Genomic DNA, 20,596 nt, shown 5'->3' on the forward strand with positions numbered 1-20,596 from the left:
CGCTTGTTAAATATACTGAGAATACTACACGAACAAGGACCTCTAACCCAAAGACAAACTAATCTTTAATTGAACTAAAGAGAAAAGATCCTTGTCTCCCTATGTCTATAAAAAATGTTTTTCTTAGATTTTTGAAATGGGATGTTTTCCCACTTTATTCAGGAAGTGCCCCTATTTTTTTTAATATGGAAAAATCCCACACAGAAAAACAAAGTTTAACATCTAGTTGTCAATTCCCGCATGGTACCACACTGTTTTAACTCCTAGAGAATCTAACTTGTTTTGATGTATGGTGGGTGCTCAGCAGGCAGGAAAAGAGGGGTTTCTGTATGCTGCCTTGGGGGTCCTTGGGCCAGGGGTCAGCCGTCCATGCATGGCGCAGCATCCTGGCCTCATGACCTTTGCTCCCCCTCTGCAGATGGCGGACGCCATGGAAATGATGATCCTGAGCATCCTCGCGCCCCAGCTGCACTGCGAGTGGCGGCTCCCCAGCTGGCAGGTTGCGCTGCTGACCTCGGTAGGCAGCTGGCAGCTCCCTCCTGTTGCACACAGTTCTGGTCCCCCGGGTGGTCTGTGGGGTGTCCCCCTGCTCCCGCTGCTGCCAAAGGCTCAGCAGAAAAGAATTAAACTCGGCATGGAAACACCACGACCTCAGCTTCCTTCCTTCCCCAGTAGGTTGACAACCAGTGGGACCACTGCACCCAGGGGTCCTACCCCCTGGGGGCTCCAGACATGCTGCTCAATTGCTAGGAAGTTAAAAGCCATCTGGGCATGTCACTTAGACCTTGTACAGCTCACTTGTCCAAAAAGGAGATGCCGGTACTTTCTAACCTCCTGTCTCCTGTTTTCATACTCTCCAAACTCTATCTTGCAACCTTTGATATTTTCGTAGCAACAGGACAAGCTATGTCTTTGGTATGGCTAGAAATTAGTAAAATGCTAGTTCCACAGCCATACTGCCTGATTCCAGCCCAGGCGGCCCCACTTACAGATGTGTGACCCCGGTCAAGTGTCCTCACCTCTCTGAGCCTCAGTTTTCTCATCTGTACAATGGAGACAATGTTGACACCCATTCCCGAGGACGGTTGTGAGGTTTCGGCAGTAACACGAAGCACGCAGAGTAGTGTTTGCACCTCAGCAGGACCGCAGCCATCGTTGGCTTCTTACTATTACTGGGGTGTGACATCACAGGGTCAATCTGTTGTTCCCTTTCTCAGCGATGCTCCGTGCCTTGGTCTAACAGAAACCTTCTTCCCACCCACAGGTGGTCTTTGTGGGCATGATGTCCAGCTCCACCCTCTGGGGAAACATCTCAGACCAGTACGGCAGGAAAACAGTAAGGCCACTTCTCCTAAGCGCATGTCCCTTGGTTTTTCTCCATGGTGATGGTGACAAGTAACAAAGCTTATGCCGCTTGAGCCCTTGGGAGGCCTAATTAGGAATATGTTGACATGCAGTGAGAAGACACTGTGGATTCTTGAAGTCACACATTCCCAGGGCGGGGGTGCCAAGCACGTGCATTTCACAGTGAAGATGCTGTTGGCCCCCACGTGATCTCCTGGGCACTCGGCATTCACACGAGGCCAGGGTGGTCAAGGGTTGGTAGAGAAAGACATCAGCTCCCTTGCCCTTAAGTATCATCATCTCTGAACCCCAGCAGGATGGAGCTCTGGGGCCAGCAGGGGACCCTGCTCACTAAGGCACCCTGAATGGTCTGCCGTCCCCACCGCTCCTGGGACTGCCACCTAAATCAACTATTTGCACTAGCATTCTTGTCTAAGGGGTGACAGGAAGTGGATTTGCAAACACAAAGGGGATTTCCAGGTCTGGAATTTCGAGGAGTTCTTATTGCTTTCCAAAAAAGTTTTACCTATTTACTTATTACTCGAGAGAGAGAAACATCAGTTTATTGTTCCACTTATTCATGTTATTGTTCCACTTATTCATGCATTCACTGGTTGATTTTTGTCCGTGCCCTGATCTGGGATTGAACCTGCAACTCTGGCCTATTGGGACAGTGCTCTAGCCAGCTGAGCCATCTGGCCAAGCTGGATGCTTACTGTTTTGTTACTTTATGGCTTTGATGGTCTCCTTTGTATTTTAGTTGTTTTTGTTTTCCTAGGCTGTACTTGGGCTCTTTGAGTCTTTTAATGTGTGAAGCTGCAGTCCTTCCAACTATCAGCGTGGGCCTTAGGGGTGAAATGATCTCTGTAGCTCCAGGTGAACTTGACTTCGAAAAGCCGCCACTCCACGGGTGCACGTTCTGAGATATTGTGCTCCCCGACCACTTCATTCTTCTCTTTCTTGGACTCGCCTCATCAGCCTGCAGTTTCTCCAGAGGCAGGGTAGTCCAGTGGTTACAATCTTGAGCCCTGAAATCAAGTGGACCTGGGCTCAGTCCTGACTCTGCGACTCCTGGCTGTGTGACCTTGGGCAAGTCCAAGTCTAGACCCCTACCCATGATGCTAGAGGACGGAATCCATAGGTGTTCAGTAAATATATGTCGGCTCAGTGGATGAAGGAATGTTCGAACAGTGCCGTACAGGAAGCAGACTCCAGCCACAGCCCCTCCTTCTACGACTGGACAGGAAACACCTGGCCCAGCAGATCCGTGGGAGGTGTTGACTAATGAAACCACCGGGAAGTGGCTACGGCAGGGCCGGAGGCGGCAAGGCTGGGAAACCAGCCATGGCTATGGTAGCCCAGAGGATCTTGGATGGCTTTGGGGGCTGGAGAGATGAGTCGGAAAGGCCTCTCCAGACATCCTAGAGAGAGTAGAGCCTGGATTACTGTGGTCTTCAGGGGGCAACTTTCTAGACTCTGCGCCTCCCACCCACTTCCCGTTTCTGGAGGGTGTGAGTCACTGCTTTAGAGATGTTCTGGTTGGATGACAGAGCAGAAGGAGATCTGGAGAGAGGCGGGGAGAGAGGGAGGAAGGAAGGGAGGAAGGGGAAGAGAAAGAAGGAAGAGGAAGGGAAGGAAGGAAGAAGGAAAGAGAAGAACCTTTTAAAATCAAATAAAACCATTTCTGTGGTGGAGCTGGGGTTAAGGGGCTGTAAGCCTGGGGCTGTCTTTTGCTGGACCTAACCTTAATCTTCAGACCTATGAAATAATGGGAAGGAAATAGCTCTTCTGAGATCTTAAGATGGCTTCTTCCCGAGCAGGCTGGGTTTGGGGACAAACAACCCCTTCCTCTGTCTCTGGCTAAAAACATTTTTTATTTACTTGTTCTCGAGGCAAACATGTGCATGCACAGAAAAATTCAGGAACTTGTAATGAGGAATTTTACTGGGCCCCCAGTTCTGTCATCCAAATGCTAAATACTGAAGCCACGAAGGCTATCGGGGGAAAGGAGTAAAAATACCTTAATTTGGGGCCTGAATTTGCCACTGGGTGACTAAACCAAGTCACTTCCTTACCTCGGGCCTCAGTTTCCTTATTTATATTGAAGCAGGTGGGATTAGATAATAACTGATATTAACAACTACCATTTATTAAATTCCTCAAACTAAAGGGTGAATGGGTTTTTGTTCCTTGGGTCTGTTCTAATCATTCAGTAGGGGATGTCAGGAACATGGATTTGAAGAGTCAGAGCCTCAGTGGATAGTGCTGTGATGGATTAGTGATGTCTGCCATGGGCACAGAGTAGGCAGATGGCTAGGTGAGTTTAGTCAACTGCCCGAGGAAAGGGGCAGTGCCTGCATTGTTTACAGAGGTGGCCCCAGCACCTGACACAGCACCTGGCTTCTGGCAGGCACTCAGTAAATATTTCTTGAGTCACCGAGCTGGGTGCATGAGAAAAAGATCTTGTTTCTATTTTTGGCGATCTCCCTGTCTCTCCAGACTAACAACTGACTTCACCGATGAATCGTCTGTGTTTACCCAAAAAGTCCACAAAGGTCGCCATAGCTTAGGATCCTGGCTTCCCTGGGAAGCGTGTGTTTATCCTGCTGCCAAGGGCAGCGACTCACGTGGTGTTCCCACGAGGGAGCCCTCTAGGAGACAGATGCCTTTGTGTTTATGATAAGCCTCCGAGGAGAGAGTGCTAAGCTTGGGTTTGGAAAAGTTTCATGGATGGGTTTTCAGTCATGCCATTTACTTCATCTTGTGGCTCCAGAACACATTTTGGCACCTTCTACAACAGTGGTTCTCAAAGAGAGGGGTGACCTTTGCCTCCCCCCGACTCAGCGACATCTTCAGGTGTCTTTGGTTGCCACAGCCAAGGGGAGGGGTGCTCCAGGCACCTAGCGAGTAGACGTCAGAGAGTCTGTGTGAAATCCCACGGTGCCCAGGGCAGTCCCCACCACAGAGAATTGCCAGATCCCAGACGGGAATGGTGCCGAGGCTGAGAAACCAGGCCCCGGGAGGGAATGTGCAGACAGGGCCAGTGGCCTTCTCGGGAGGAGTTCGTTCTTCATCATCTTACGGTGTCACCTGGGGGCCATTCAACCCGCATCTCAGTATTTGCTCCTTTGCTCAATAAGGGGCTCATCTGGACAAGTGAAATATTGATATAACATCATCATGACAAGCATGGGCTCTTCGACCAAACGGCGTAGGTTCAAATCCCAGCTCCTCCAGTGATAGGCTGCATGACCCCTGGCAAGTTTCCTCAACCTTGCTGTGTCTCAGTTACCTTATCTATAAGTGAGATCATGACGGTCTCTCCCTTTGGGCTGTTATGAAGAGTACATGGGCCCTTGACCCAAAGGAAGCATTTCAAAAATGTCCATTATTATTCCCATCACTTGCCAAGCTGATGGTGCAGTGTTAAGACGCAGGTGTGTCTTGCTCCGGGGTTGACATCCTTCCCCCTGACCATGGCTGCTGGGAGACATGATTAAATTATCCCTAGAATTCAGTTGATCGGTAGGACGTTCATCCATCTCAAATAAACAAAGCTTGGGGGGGGCTGCCTCGAGTGTTTCTCCAGTTTTCCTGACCAGCTTGTTAAATTCCACAGCCCCTGCAAGCTGGCTTGACCAGGGACAGAGGAGAGACAGCACCCCAAAACTGCAAGGCCCTCTCGTCTCCTGCATGGAGTTCTAGCCCAGCCTCAAGGAGGATGGATCAGGCACTAATTATAAACCTTCCCCAGAACTCTTCCAGGAGCAGCGGGCGAGCTGGGCAGCTGGCGAGCTTTGGCGAGTGCTAAAAATCTCTTAGCTCCTTGGTCTGCCTCCGCCCAGCTGGGAGGTGTCTGTGAGGGTGTCCGCTGCGTGACTTTGCAGAGGACTCACATATGGGGTTGGGACTCAGTGGGCTGCTTCCGTTCCTGCAGAAGTTTCTGGAGCCTGGGGGCTCGTGGCAGCCACCGAAAGGCAGGGCAACGTTGGGTGTGCAGACTCGAAGGGACGGAAATAAACGCATCCAGGTTCGCAGCCTAGTGAATGTGGAGCAGGTTACTCCACCTCCCCGAGCCTCAGTTTCCCCTTCTGCAAAATCAGGGTGACAACAGTAAGAGCTCATAGTGCTGTTTAAAGAAGGCATTGTAGGTCAGGGCCATGTTTATGGATGCTCAGTGAGCCCGTGATCATCGGTGACTTATTGGTTGGAACTCCAAGAACAACAGCTGTGGAATATGACCAGGCCACTTTCAAGTTCAAGGCCTGCAGGTCCACGTTATCCCTAAGGAGGGAAAGGCGGTGACCAGGGAGCCTCTCATTTCAGTGGTCTGAAGATTCCCCAGGCTTCCTTGCCCTGTGACTGTTTTCCCTTGTACGTGAGCATGACTGAGGAACACCCAGCTTTGGGGGTTCGGTTAAGAGAGTCACCTGTAGGTGACTGAGCAAGCTCCTCTTGGGGGTGACAGGCCTGCCACCCAAATGGTAGCAAGGCTTTTAGCTCCTTGGAGTGGGAGCTGGGAGCCTTTCCAAGCTCCAGGTTGCAAGCTGCTGAGCTGTGGGCCAACTATGGCCCACAGATGTGTATTCTTTATGCCATACAATGTTTCATAGGGTTCCGAGTCAGTTGCCTCTATTTCAAAAATGACATATTTTGCTTAAAAATACAAGAATTATGTTTTTTTCAACTGGCCTATCTGCAGCCTAGGATCCACATTCCATGAGGGTAACTTTTGATTTTAGAGACTGACAGAGAGGGGCGGAGGGAGAGAGAGAGAATCATTATTTTGTTGTTACCCTTACATATGCATTCACTGGTTGATTCTTGCATGTGTCCTGACTGGGAATTGAACCTGCAACCTTAGCATATCAGACCAATGCTCTCACTAACCAACTGAGCTACCCGGCCAGGGCCCATGATAGTAGCTTTTGGCCGTAGCTGAGTAGAGGCTGACAAGGCAGGTCAAGTCCTTTTTCATGCACTCAGACTCACCCATCCTTGCTGCACCGCACCTGTGTGGTACATGCATGTTCGCTGCCAGAGGGCCCTGGAGGAGGGGACTGGCTTGTTCACAGTACAGCACTTGGGGTTGGAAATCCTGGCTTCAGTTCGGACTCTGCTGATCCTGAACAAATCAGTCAACTACCAATACTTCTACCATCACTGTGCTACTTTGGAAATGAAAATAATCTCTTTCCAAAGGTTACTGTGAGGATGTGTGTGAATGAAAGTTCCATGAAGTCAGAGGCCCTGGCTGCCCTGTTCCCTGCTACAGCCCAGGACAAAGTCCAGTGCCTGGCCTCCAATCCGTGCATAGTCAGTGGATGAATGAACAAACAATAGCATCTTGACTGCCAGGCACACAACAGGTGCTCAATACATGCGTACTGAACAAATGAGTGAGTGAATGCATGAATGAATGATACATATCAGTACCTCCAGTGCAGAGCACACAGATGTTCAATACATGTTTATTGAATGAATAGTATGTATCAGTACTCTCGTGTCTGGCATACAGCAGGCACTGCATACATGCTTACTGTCGAATAAATAATTGAATGAGCCAATTAATGAATCTATAGTGTCTATGCATCTATTTCTAGAGGCTAGCATGCAGGGGATGCTCAATAAACAAACATGGAATGAAGGAAGGAGGAAAGAAAAGGAGGGAGGAAGGGAGGGAGGGAGGGGGAGAGGAAGGGAGAAAAGGAGGGGCTAACAGTCTAAAGGGCAGAACAGATGTTAGGGGAGAATGACAAGTATAGCTAATGAGAGGCCCAGAGGACATTTCTGCAGGATCCCCAGGCAGTGCTCATAGCTTCGCAACAGCCACAGCGCTACTCACAAATGGTCGCTGAGTCCTCATTTTCTGGGCAGCTGGAAAGCCCCGGCATCAGCAGACAAATGCAGAGCCAGCTTCGGTCTGCCGTGACCCCACAGGACAGGCCAGCGTGCCTGTGTGTGGTGCCTGGCATGCGGGTCACCGGTGACCTCGCTGGGGTCACACAGGCAGCCCCGGGAGGGAAGCTGAGCCCCCATGCCCCAGTCTGGGTATCCTCTTCTCTTCCTTTCCTCGAGTCCTGCTGTTTCCCTTCTTTTTTTTCTCTGCTGCTAACGAGGTCCTGTTTCTGATTCGAGACTCTTGGGGTTCCAGAGAAGAAAATCTCTACTGAGTTGGCTTAAGCCAAAAGAAAGGAGTTAAGTATGTATGTGGCAGGTACCAGGGTCACAGGCCTGGGTTTAGGGGTGCATAAACGTTGCTTTATTATTATTGCAATAGATCCAGGGCTTCCTACTTTAATAATTCTTGGCCTACCTGTTCTCTGGTGCACACTGTATCTTTTTTTGTATGAACTGTGTTTGTCTGTTTGTTTTTTAAATAAAATGAATTCTGGGGGAAAAGAAACTTTACAGAGCATCTTAAGTAGGAAATCAGTAACAATTGCCCTAAGGAAATATCTGCAAAAAATACATGCAATGGAAATAAAACAATGTTATTAAGTTCTAGCCGGTTATCGTTGCCCCCTGCTCTCTGGGTCCAGAGGAGAGATTAGTGGGTGGTCAAAGGGCGTTAAAGACAGACTGGCACCACCCAGGTGCTTCCTCTTGGATATAATCAGAAGAGTGGACACCGGAAGGAAGAAGAAACCACCTTATTCCTAGGTGATTCAGAGTTATTTTAAATATTCTCTCTATTACTTAAAATCATTCCCCGAAAGACCCCAAATCATCCACTAAACCTCCAAATTTCCCAAGTCATTTTAATTGAGTTTTTGGGTTTAAAGAGAAAATCATAGGTTTTGCACTTCTCTCCCAACCTGTTCCCAGGGGGCTGGAGAGGGAGCTCGTTGCCCCTGGGAGGAGTGAGGCTTCAGAGCAAGGCCCGCCCGGACCTCCCGGAGCCTGTTCTCCAGCAGATGTAAAGTCCGAGTTCTGCTCCATCATGGAGCTGATGTTGGTTGTTATGTAAAAAACTATCCTTTCGATTCTGTTTACTCTCAATTCTTTCTCAATCTCCAAGAGTAATTAACACCCAGGAAGATGCGGTGTGTTTTTCTTGCTGCATTAAGACCTTACCCCGGGTAGGTCTTACCCTTGGTAAACACAATGTTCCCTTAATTTAAAAAAAAAGTTCTTAAAAATTTTAAGAGTGCTCCCTAATTTCCAGAAATAATTTCAAAGATAAAATGAAATAGCCACTCACATAATTTTGAAAAAGGAAATCAGTTATAATGTCCTAACTAGGATACGAGGGAGAAATTTTTAAAAGAGATAATTAATGTGAAATTTATTTGCAACCTGCAAATGTTCCTGTAGGACTTTGCCTAGGTAATAAAAGGAAGCGGTGAATATTTGCCCCTGATGATCAGTAAGCGTGTATTTAACTGAATCTTGCTGAGGATTTTTTCTTTCTGGTTGACATTTGGAAATAAGATTCAGATCGTTCTATTCGTAGGTCCGTGTCAAAGCCCCGTGAACGGAGACCGACGCTGAAGTGTTCCCTCAGTGACTCCAGCTCCACGCACAGCATTGCCATTGGCAACACGGTTTTCTGAAATGATGAGCAATTTCGTAAACTTCCAGATAAAACAAAGCACGGTCTTCCTTTGATTTGCCTGGAAGTTGCCTTCCTGAAAAATTAAGTATAGTATGTTCACACTATACCCCCCCAAATCCTGCTTGTGTGTAAACTGGACTGAAGATCCAGGTGTGGATAATCATAAACAGAGTTTTCAGTGGCGCGATGGTGGGGTGGGAGGTTTGATTTGAGCTGGTGGAGGACGCAGGACAAGTCTTCATTGGGTCTGGTGCACAGTGGGACTGTCTTCCATGTCCGGGCCCTGGCTAGGAAATGCCAATCACTGGGACCAGCAAGAATGCCCCACCGTTTTGCCACATACCCCCCCGGAGGTTGGCAGCACCCACACAGAGTGTGGTGTGGGTTACCCTTTAACATGACTCTGTTGGTGACTTGAAATATGAGGACCTGACGGTGCTGAGAAGCCCTGTGACCCGGTGTCTCCCTTCTCTGCAGGGGCTGAAGATCAGCGTGCTCTGGACACTGTACTATGGCATCCTCAGTGCTTTCGCGCCCGTGTACAGCTGGATCCTGGTGCTCCGCGGCCTGGTGGGCTTCGGGATCGGAGGGGTCCCCCAGTCGTAAGTAAATACCCAGCTCTGGCTTTCCAGCCAGGCGGTCAGTCAATGGTGGGGGGTCATAGCCTTGAGGAGCTCGAACGTGGTGACAACAGGGCGTGTGATACCGGGGAGCCTGCTATGACCAGCAGATGACATCATTATCAGTGTTGGAACAATTCCCAATGAAAAAGCACAGCACAATGGCGGGGAGGTCGTAAATGTGAACTAATAGTAAAAACAATAGACCTAGCATGGCTTAGAGGTTCCTCAGACACACCACAGCAGCCCCAGGAAGTATGTTATCGAATTATTGCGATCTCCACTTTACAGGTGAGGACATTGAGACTCAGTGGGTGAAGTCATTTGCCCAAGTCACACAGGATGTAGGTGGAACTAACAATCCAAGTTCGTCTGCCTTCAACATTCATGCTTTTGACCGCCATGCGTGCTGCCCCTCACCCCCTCGTACTATAAAGCAAGAGCCAGGGGATGGGACTCCCCACTGACGAGGTGGGTGTTGTTTCATTGTTGCTGCTGCTGAGGTGCTGAGAGCAGTCAGAGTTGTAGGGAGAAGCCACTCTCGGCCGTGACACTGGGGAGTCCTAAAGCAAAGCTTGGCAGACAGCAGCATGTGGGCTGAATCGACGGGCTGACTGGTTCCCTAAATAAAGTTTTATTGGGAACACAGCCACACCCATTCATTTACAAATGATGACTGCACGTTTTCATGCTACAGCAGCAGAGTTGAGTAGTCTCAGCTGAGACTCTATGGCCCATGAAGCCTGAAATATTTACTCTCTGGCCCTTTATAGAAAAAGCGTGTTTGACCTCACTCTAAAGGATGCTGGTAATAACCAATATTTGGTGTGTACTAAGAGGCGGGGGCTATTCTAAATAGTTTACCCAGATTATCTCCTTTAAGCCTCCCAATTTCCCTATCAGGTAAATTCTGTTAATGTCATTTTACATATAAAGAAACTGAAGCACAGAGAGGTAAGTAAGTTGCCCCAGGAGACTCTGTGAGGAAGACTCGGAGCCAGAAACAAAATCCGGGTCCCCCAGCTCCAGAGCCTGGGCTATCGCCATTGCAATTTACTACCTTGCTGCTAAGGAGGCGGAGGATTTGGGAAGACCCAGGAGGGGGACTGGAGACAATGTAGGATTGTCACTGGATGGGATCTTTGTGAAACGAGGAAGTGACAGCTGCGTCACAGGGAGGCTAATGATCCAGTTCAGATAGCTTCTCAGGCTGAGATCTGTGAGCACTGGAAGTTGAGGTTGGACGGGTAGACCAGGGCCAGCCTGCTAAAGCCTTGACTGCCGGGCCAAAAGGGTGCCAGTGGGCTGTGGGGAGCCACCGAGAGCTCTGGAGCAGAAGTGGTGCTTTAGAAGCATTCATCTGGCAGCGGTGGGCAGGATGGGTTTGGAGGAAGGAATCCTATCAAAATCATTTAGGAGCATTTTGAACGAGGACCAGGTAGCTGCCTTCTAGTTTACTCCTTATTCACCCAACAGTTCTTGAGCGCCCGCTACGGCGCAGGCCTGTGCTGGGTTCTGGGGATGCAGCAGTGAGCAAAGCAGACACGGTGCCGGTGGCAGGTCGGGTTGCCGGGAAACAGACGGAGAGATTCGTGCGCAGGTGGTTGTTGGGGTCAGCCTCTGTATGGAGTGGGCAGAGGGAGAATTTGAGTTGTAATGTGATTGCAACAGAGGCCTCAGCCGATCCTTTAGGGGTTCAGATGTTGGGGCGATGCTTGTGAGTTGTTCCAAATTGAGGCACAGAGGCTGGACATTTGTATTCTCATCAGCCACTTGGACGTGGGCTGCCCTCAATGAGGGAGCGTGGCACGTGGCCGAGGCCATTCCTGCAAGGGACTCCGTTCTGAGCTCTTAGCAGGCAACACTGCTGATCGTTCCAGAGGGACCGCGTGCCTCCGGCCCGGGGGTGAGTCCAGGTGGTGCATTGTGGCATCTACTACAGCCCACCTCCCACACTGCTTGGACGCACTTACTTCATGGAACAAGTTCACCCCATTTGGGAAGGGCTCCTCCAGGATTCTGGTTGATCTTTGTCCTGAAAGGACTTCTAAGAGGATGGTTAGTGGAATGAACTCTGGCCAAAGCTAGTGCTGCTGGCCACACGCCCACAGCCAGTGCGTAGTATTGCCTTCCTCCGCTGCCTGTCCTGGATTCCCTTCACCTTGGGGTAGCACGTCGGCTGACGCCCCCTGCTGATGCCCCCTGGCCTGAGGCGCCTGGTGACCTTGCCCTTCTCAGCCATTGCTGCTGCTTGTCCACTCTCCACAAAAACGAGGCAGGGGATTTCCATGAGATGCCCAGTGTATCACCTGGGGGACACATTAGGTGGCCCTGCTGCCTCCTGATGCTCAGGATTCCTCAGACAAAAGGTTCCCTCTTTTTCTCGCTTGCCCATTTCATGACACGAGGAACCCAAAGTTGCTCGGTGGCAGCTGTTGTGTAGTCTAGTGGCACTCTTGCTCTGTCCCGTAGGTGAAAGCACGCCCTGTCTGGGAACCAGGACAGATTCCTCAAATTGGGTCACTGGGAATGACAGCAGTGACAGTCCTTCTTCACATCGTTGATTTCCAGAACCACGTAGTCTTTCTACGTCTCACCACATGACAGTCATTGATTACAGGGCGTCCTGGGTCCGGGAGATAGTGCCCTGTCCTCACAGGGCGTCATCTCCACGCTGAGGCCTCCGGGGCCCCTTGAAAAGGCTGTTCCTGCACTGTCTCAGTCCAGCAGCGTCAGGAGGACCTCGCACGTGACAGGGCCAGTGGATTCCGTGGTCTGCACCTCCGTGGCTGCTTCTCCCTTGTTATGTATCCCTTGGTCCCATGTCCTGTTGTGTGCAATCCTGTGTCCAAGGGTCGAATACTCTGACAATCCTCTGATAATGGTGCTGGCTGAGACCCCACAGGCAGGGAAGGCAAAGCAGTATGCAGAATGTGTGCCAATTCCAGTCAAGGCGAATCACTGCTCCTTCTGCAATGGAAGGAGCCCCATGCAGATGCCTTGTCACCAAGTAACTTGGGCTGGCTCTGTCCTGAGGGCTCTGCTTTGGTCTCGGCTGCTGGCGGGTTGGCTCTTTGGTGGCAGGACTAGCAAGATCAGCCTTGGTGGGTGCGGATCTGGCCCTGCACCCCTGTTAACCATTCAGTGACTGACTTCTTGAGCCTGCTGAGTGTGCCAATTGGGGAAGACCAGGATGGAGAGATGACCCAAAAGAGCAATGCTGGTGCCAAAGTAGTGTGGCTAGGCCTTGGGCTCTAAAACCAGATTCCCCGGTTCGAATCCTGGCCCTGTCCCATAATAGCTGTGTGACCTTAGGCAAGCCACGAAACCTTTCTACACCCCAGTTTGCTCATCTCTAAAATGGGGATGATGGTATACCTACATCATGAGGACACTTAGGATATTAAATGACAGCGCAGTCAAGTGCCCAGGGCAGTGCCTGGCAGAACACTCAGTAAAGGTGGGCATGCGTGTGGTGTGCTGAAGGCTTGGTTAGGAAGCTCAGCATCAGTGTGATGGACGGTGGATTCGCTGTGTAACTGTGAACAGAATGAATGGGAGGAGGGAGATGTGGCCACGTGGATTTAACACAGGAACAAATGCCCAGACTCTGTCTGCCACTTAGAGGCTGAAGGGACAGCAAGTGGCTCTCAGCTCTCAGTCTTTCCCCTCCTTATTCATTATCGATCCTGCAGGGCTCTGCGGAGCGGTCCTTGGACGGGTCCTCCCGGATCGGAGGGGTGAGCTGAAAGTCACTGGAGCTGGAGGCAGCGGCCATTAAGCCAAGCCCATAAATCTGGGCTGGCAGGGGCTTGTGCCCCTGAATGGAGCTGAATGTGAGCTCCATTCAGGCCCAGCTCCGGGAATTCCTGCAGACACAGCCGCGCCCCCGTTCACGAGCCATTCCTTGTCTAGGGGACAGTTGTCCCCTAGTGGCTGGAAGGAATGCACTCCCAGAAGTCCACATTCAATTCCTCTCCCTGGGATGCTCAGGTAGATGACGGCAGAACCCCCCCCCCCCCCCCAAAGGGCCACCTGGATTTTCTCCCCACGTGAGGAAAGGAAAGGAAAGGAAAGGAAAGGAAGTCAGTATTCGCAACGTCCGCAGCAATTCTTGCTCAAGATGGTGCAGTGAGCAGCACTAATTTCTGCTGCTTCTTCCTCCCCATTTGCTGGAAGTGGCATAAAAGGTATGAGAAATAGGGAAGTCTGTCACAGTGCTGGCAAGCAGGAAGAGGGTGCCAGCAGCAGACTAGACATCTTGAGGAACTTCTAGAAGATTCTAAGCAGAGGGGATTACCATGGCAGAGGAACCAGAGGCGAGAGAAACCACCTCCTAAAACTGCAAACGGGAGACATCTTCGAGGAGAGAGGACGGGACACGGGGGAAACAAGGACACAGAGCAGCTGGGAGGGTCTTTACCCCTTACCCTTGTGTTGTGAGGGTCCCCAACCTCCCTGGCCCCACACCCCAAACATCATGCCTCCCCATTTAGCTGTTCATTTCTTGAACACGACTCTAGCGTTCTGCTTGTTTATTGAGCTATTACTACATTTCGGGCACTAAACCATATGCTTTATACGCATGACCATTCTAAAACTCATAAAACCTTAGGACACAGGTATTATTATCTCCATGTCACAGGTAAGACAACTGGGGCTTTAAAGAAGTTCAACAACATGCCCAAGGTCACAGCTTATAGCAAACAGCAGAACTGAGATTTAAACTTCAGTTGACCCTCCCAACACACTCTCTTAACAACTCCATTCCACAGCTCCTTTGTCTATGAGGAAAGCAACAAAACCACGAACAAAATCCCAGAAGAAATATTTTACCACCCAAGAAAGCCTCTGGCTTCCCAGCTCTTGCTTCAGCCATTTGCATAAAAATAATCATCTTAATTATGCAATGTTCTTATCTAGTTATAAAAATGGTTCCCCTAAGTTCATTATCAGAAAACATTGAGCTGGAGATATTTTTATGTAATTAAATGTTAACTAAGAGTTTCCATTCATTTAGAAGAGCTTTGCCCAACTGTGCTACCTCACAAAGCCAAACCAGTGGGAGTTTGCTGTGTCATTTTTAAAAGCCCAACCATCAGAAGTCCTTATAATGTACTCTAAATTTTCAGTATAAATGCAAATTATATTATTGACAAATTTTAATTAAAATGCCTTTCAGTTTCATTGATATGTAATTGACATAGAGGGCTCTATGAGGCTGAGAAGTACACAGAATGACCTGACTCATCCATTTTGCAAAACGATGACCTCAGTGGGTTTAGGCAACATCCGTCATCTCACATACAAATGATACTATTTATTGGGAGCTCACCCCTCTGCCCTGATCCGTGCCTTTCTGTGTGGCTCCTTCTCTCTTTCTCTTCTTTCCCTGCTTCCCCCAAAGCAGGCGTTCACAATGTTTCTTGGTGATAGCAACAGTAATGCATAGTGACGATGATGATGATGATGATGTTAATTGAGTGCTTACCGAGTGCCAGGCCTAAGCTAAGTGCTCTCCTCACACTACCTCCTCTTGTCCACAGAACAACCCTATTTTTCCCATTTTACAGATGAGAAAACTGAGCCTCAGGGGTCATAAGTGACTTGCTTAAGGTCAGATGGTTATTCAGTGGTGTGTGGCAGTTCCTTTTGCTTTGTAACAAACCATCCCACCACTTCTGGCTTCAAACAATGATTGGTTTAACTCGTGATCCCGCAGGGGGGCGGTTTGGCTGTTCCGGTCTCAGTGGGGCTTACTCATATGTCTCCAGTCAACTGGTGCATTGAGTGGGTGCTGGCTGGGCCCCGGCGGCCACAGCTGCCTCCTCTGTGTGCCGCAGGCCTGTCATCCTCCAGCTGGCTAGCCTGGACACCTGGCCACATGGTGCCTGGGCAGGGGTCCAAGACGGCAAGCACAAGCCACAAAACCTCTTGAGGTTCAAGCTTGGAACTGGCACACTGTCCCTTCTACAACCTTCTATTGATCAAAAGCAAATCACTAAGCCCAGATTCAAGGGACCGGGATTTCGACCGGATGGAAGGAGCCGCACGGTCTCATTGCCAGGGAGCACGGATCCAGGGAAGGGAGATTGTGGGGCAACGTTCCCAAACCATCTGCTGGGTTCCAATCCACGTTGTCTAATGCCAAGGCTCTTCCACTGGAACAAATATTGGGAAAGAGTTCTCGCCGTATGTGGTGAAAGTTCCTGGTAAATCATTAATGTCCACGGGTCCCGAGGACTGATTTGGACATGATTCCGGGAAGGCAGAATGGGCGGCCCTGAGCAGCTGCTGTTCTCTTTCATTAAGGCAGGAAAGAGGAATCACATTTAGGAGGCCAGATCATTCTCTTTTCTGTCTGGGAAGGAGCATTAAGGAGGTAGAGACTTTAATTGGAGCAGGGGAGTTACATGTAAGTTTATTTTGATCATTACAAACGAGACATTTTTGTTTTAGAAAAAATTTTAAATGCAAGTCGGCATCCTACCGCCAAAATGATGATCGCCTGTAATTGTACCTACCACTTCACACACAAAAATAAGTACAAGATACAGGTGGGCACTTGAGCAGATCATTTCTATTTCCAGTAGAGGGCGCTGTGTCCTTCAGAAGAAATGCCACTCACTTTAAGAGGCTGGCACCTGACGTATTTTTCAGCCTTTCTTAAAAATGCTGCATTCCCCAGATAGCAGCTGCCCACCTGTTCTACCTTGAAACCTGCCTTAGAGGGTTCTTCAGACTGGTGTCTACAATGAGCTTGCTCACAAACGTGCCCTTCGCACGGCTTTTTCTTCCAAAGACCAAGCAGAAATGCCAAATGGAGGTTACAGGTCATTTCTTTCTAAGCATGTGATCCAAAGGGCAAATCTCTAACCACCAAAGTGCTATCAACGGGACTACTTGCAGCGGGGGTTTATTTACGCCGGCATCAGCTGCTTCTTGGCATTGCTGATTTTGTTGCCCGTTCTTTTATTCTTCAGTGTAATTGTAATAATCACCACGCTTTGGATGGCGATCAAACAGCTCGTTTTCATTATAAACTGCTATGAATAATGGCCAAATGAGGGGCACAACAATTCCAGGAAAAGATGTTTCTTGTGGCCTAGGTTGCAAAAAATGAGAAATTGCGAACAGTCTGCATATTGATCAACAGAGCTGCAGCTGTTAAAAAATAATGCTGTAGCTCTATGCATATTAATAGGGAAAGGTCCCCAAACTGTTTTATTGGAGGCAGATCCTGACACAGATTCAAGAACAAATACAATTGACTCTAGAACAACGTGGGGGCTGGGGCCCCTCCACTGTGCAGTTGAAAATCCAAGTATAACTTTTGATCCCCAAAAGCTTAGCTACAGTCAGTTCTTCAGATCCGCAGGTTTCACGCCTGCAGATGGAACCAGCCATGAATAGAAAACTGTCTTTTCCATCCATTGGGTGAGAAACTGCTGCTGGGAATGCAAAAATAGTTTCTGACCCCAGATTGGTGTTGGTTGAATCTGCGGATGTGAACCTGAAGGCTATCAACGGGCCAGAATCTGCATATAAGTGGACCCACCCGATTCAAATTCGCGGTGTTCAAGGGCCAAATGCAGTGGTTTCCTCTGCGAGTCTCTGCGGTGTCCGTGTCCAGGCTGCCCCATGCCAGAGGCGAGCTGAGGGCTGCTCCTGCGAAGTTTAAATTCTTTGGCCCTTCTGGTCTGCCACACAGGTTAGCAAAGCAACTTTTAATGGCCAGAGAGGGCACTCAGGAAGGTTTCGTAGGTTCTGGCCATTGGGAGTTGGAGTGGCAAGCGTGGTCATGATAAGAGGTGAGGCCTTTGGATCGGCAGGACCCTGACAGTCCGCTGCACGCATGTTAAGTAAAGGAAGGAAGAGAGGGAGGGAGGGAGATAGGAAAGAAGGAAGGAAGGGAGAGTTGGAGGGGAAAGGCAGTGAAGAAAAAAGAAACGAAACATACCATGTTGCTTAAATGTGTTTATTTATGTAGAGAAGGGGCTGAAAGGTTGCAAGGCCAACTGCTGTAATAATGGCTTTGGGGGAGGAGAATGGAAGAAGGGTTATGAGGGAAAAGAAGGGTCATCATACATACACTAAGGCATCCATGTACTACTTCAGCTTAAAAAACAAAAAGACTGTTTGCTGCCCTGAACGGTGTAGCTCAGTGGGTTGGGTGCCATCCCTACAAACCGAACCGTCACTGGTTCAATTCCTGGTCAGGACGGGTGCCTGGGTTGTGGGGTTCCCAGTTGGGGTGTGTGAGAGGCAATCAATTAGCGCTCTCCCTCCCTTCCTCTCTCTCCAAAAATGAATAAATGAAATCTTTAAAAAAAAAAAGAAGAAGAAGAGAAGACTGCATGCCGTAGGTTCACTGTAAAAAGAAATCCTTGGCATCTAAGGCAGGAATAGCTTTGCCCTTAGAATATGCTTTTTCACATGTTTGCATGGTTAGTGGTTTGGCCTTAATTTGGTGAGTGAAAGGTAAGTATGCTTCTTATTTTATTATTATTATTGATCTGTAAGAATAATGTAAGTACACCTTTTGAGAATAGAATAAAATTCCAAAGAAATCACTCATCGTGACCACTGTATCTTTTGCAGCCAGTGCGACCTTGGTCCCTGCTTTTAGAGTTGAGTTAATGGAATCCCTAATAGCGCTTGTTGAAAGAGGTACTTGTGGGAATATAAATGGGACCATTTTTTTGGAACTACTTTGAGATTATATATATATATATATATATATATATCCCCAAAAGTCTTAAAAACATGTATTCTCTTTGCCACAAGTTCTACGTAAGGAATCCATCCTATGGAAACCATAAAAAGACAAAGATCTCGGCCTCGATATGTTCATTCAAGTATTGTTTGTTACGGTGAAACCATCCAAATAGGGGAATGGTGGATGGGATGCACAGTATAGACAGGCCTGGATTAAAATTTTGGCTCTTCCACTTACTAACTTGCTCCCTAGCTGTGTGACCCCGGCCAGCTAACGGCTTCTCTGACATAGTTAGACACAGACATGAAAGTGGGAGTTAAAGATATGCACACACATACTAGAAGCTATAATTAACTACCCTCATCAACTCGCAGTGTTTGTTGAGTAAACCATGTGAATTAAAACATCCAGAACAGTGTAAAACTGTGCTTCGCACAGAATAGTTCCTCAAGAAAAGATAGTTATTATTCATGTATATAGTAGAGTATATGTGAGAGGATTTTTAATGGATATGTGTTGCTTTTAAATTAGAAATATTTCTAAAAATTTTTTTAAGTGGCATCTTTTTTTAAAGATTGTATTTATTTATTTTTAAAGAGGGAAGGGAGGGAGAAAGAGAGAGAGAAACATCAATATGCAGTTGCTGGGGGCCATGGCCTGCAACCCAGGGCATGTGCCCTGACTGGGAATCGAACCTACGATGCTTTGGTTAGCTGTAAGAGGATTTTTAATGGCATGGAAATATTTATAAATAGAATAAAAGAGAGGTTCAAAAATCCTGAGTATGACCTCAGCCAGGAGTTTAGAGAGAGAGAGAGGGAGAGAGAGCGAGGACCAGGACAGGGAGAGGGAAAACACTAAAATACACCGTGAGATGAGACTAGATGACATGGACTTTTTTTTTTCATAATTTCCTCTAAAAATCGTCTATTTGAACTCCTAAAGCCTTTCCTCTGAGGCTCTTGAGCATTCTTCGGTCTCTGCAACAGGAATGGACTTTGTCCTAATCCTAAGAAGGACTTGTACAGATGACAAAACTATTTCTAAATCTCCATGGTATTGCTGAGGCCAACTTTGAAGAAGTTAGCTGGTCTGCAGGGCAAGGTGCTGTGGGCTGGATGCCACAGAAGCAGGCGGACCGAGGCAGAGGTTCTTGTACAAGTGACTCCTGCAGGGGACGCTCTCAGGAGTGACAGGGACCACCTGAGGGACAGCTCTACAGCAAGGCTGTCGATCATCCCACCGCCCAGTTTCCCCCTACACTTTCCCCTGGGTTGTGCAGAGGGCTCAATGGAAGCAATGATTACATTTGAGAATCATCTGGGGAGTTAGTTAAAAAGGCAGATGCCAGGGCCCCACTCCTGGGAGCCCGTTTCTGAGGGTCTGGGTGGGACCTGAGGAACCCGCATACACAGTCATCATCCCGGGAAATTCTGATGCAAGTGGTCCACAGACCACACTCGGGAACCTTGACCTAGGAATTCAGTAAATGGTAGCAGTCTTTCCACTCACTCCTGACCTTGACCCTTTCTGTCTCTGCTTCCCAGGGTGACGCTGTATGCTGAGTTCCTTCCCATGAAAGCCAGAGCTAAATGCATTTTGCTGATTGAGGTAAGGAGGGTGGCTGGGTTTCTGGAGAATGCTCAGCGTCTGGCATATGAGGTTCTTGGGTGTCTTGAGCCTCAGGACAAGGAGCAGGGAGTATAAGAAAAGTATAACAGACGCGGCATGCACAGACTTAAATGGGTCATTTATGTTGGTTTTGACACGGTTGTTTGGAAATATGGATAAGTGCCTCAGCTGGCAAGAAAATTCAGTTTACCATCCCTTAGGGAAAAAAATGGTGGCTGGCAGGTGGCATGTCCTTGTTGAACTGGAAATGGCTTTTATCTGAGAGTTAGCGCCGAATGGGACTGCTCTAGAGGACCAAACTCCTGCCCTCCGCCCGTGTCATTTCACTCCACCCCCATGTCCTGTCTGAGATCACCATTCGTGGCCACCTCTGGGGTCTACAGGCTGCTCCTAAAGTCTGCTGGTCCAGTGAGTCCTCCTGAGCCCTCCTTCTGCCAGGCACCCACTTTCCAACCATGACCTGGAGGCTCTCGTGGCAAACTCACAGCTGGCCAGGGGCCCCTCTGCCACGTAGTGTCAGATGGTATATTGTGTTCCTTCTGGACACTAATGTCCACAGTGATAACTATGATGCCACTTTGACCTCCCTCGTTACCATGACAACACTGACAATATTGATCGCATCAACCCCAGGGCCCAACTTAACTATCTTCCCTGCACCCAACCCTGACCAGTCAGGATGGTTGTTGGCTGGTCCGGATGGACCAGTTGTTTAAATATTGA

General features: G+C 48.7%; 1 protein-coding gene across 1 annotated transcript in view; it reads left to right on the forward strand.

Moving 5' to 3' along the window:
• LOC114510000 (SV2 related protein) overlaps positions 1-20,596 on the forward strand; it is a 53,707-nt gene that overhangs the window by 14,240 nt on the left and 18,871 nt on the right. The window contains exons 4-7 of the mRNA XM_028528647.2: positions 419-517; positions 1,265-1,336; positions 9,380-9,504; positions 19,789-19,852. Coding sequence (XP_028384448.1) covers positions 419-517; positions 1,265-1,336; positions 9,380-9,504; positions 19,789-19,852 — 360 coding nt within the window. The remainder of the gene's footprint in view (positions 1-418; positions 518-1,264; positions 1,337-9,379; positions 9,505-19,788; positions 19,853-20,596) is intronic.

This window comes from Phyllostomus discolor, chromosome 13 (assembly GCF_004126475.2).
Source record: "Phyllostomus discolor isolate MPI-MPIP mPhyDis1 chromosome 13, mPhyDis1.pri.v3, whole genome shotgun sequence".
Taxonomy (NCBI): Eukaryota; Metazoa; Chordata; class Mammalia; order Chiroptera; family Phyllostomidae; genus Phyllostomus; species Phyllostomus discolor.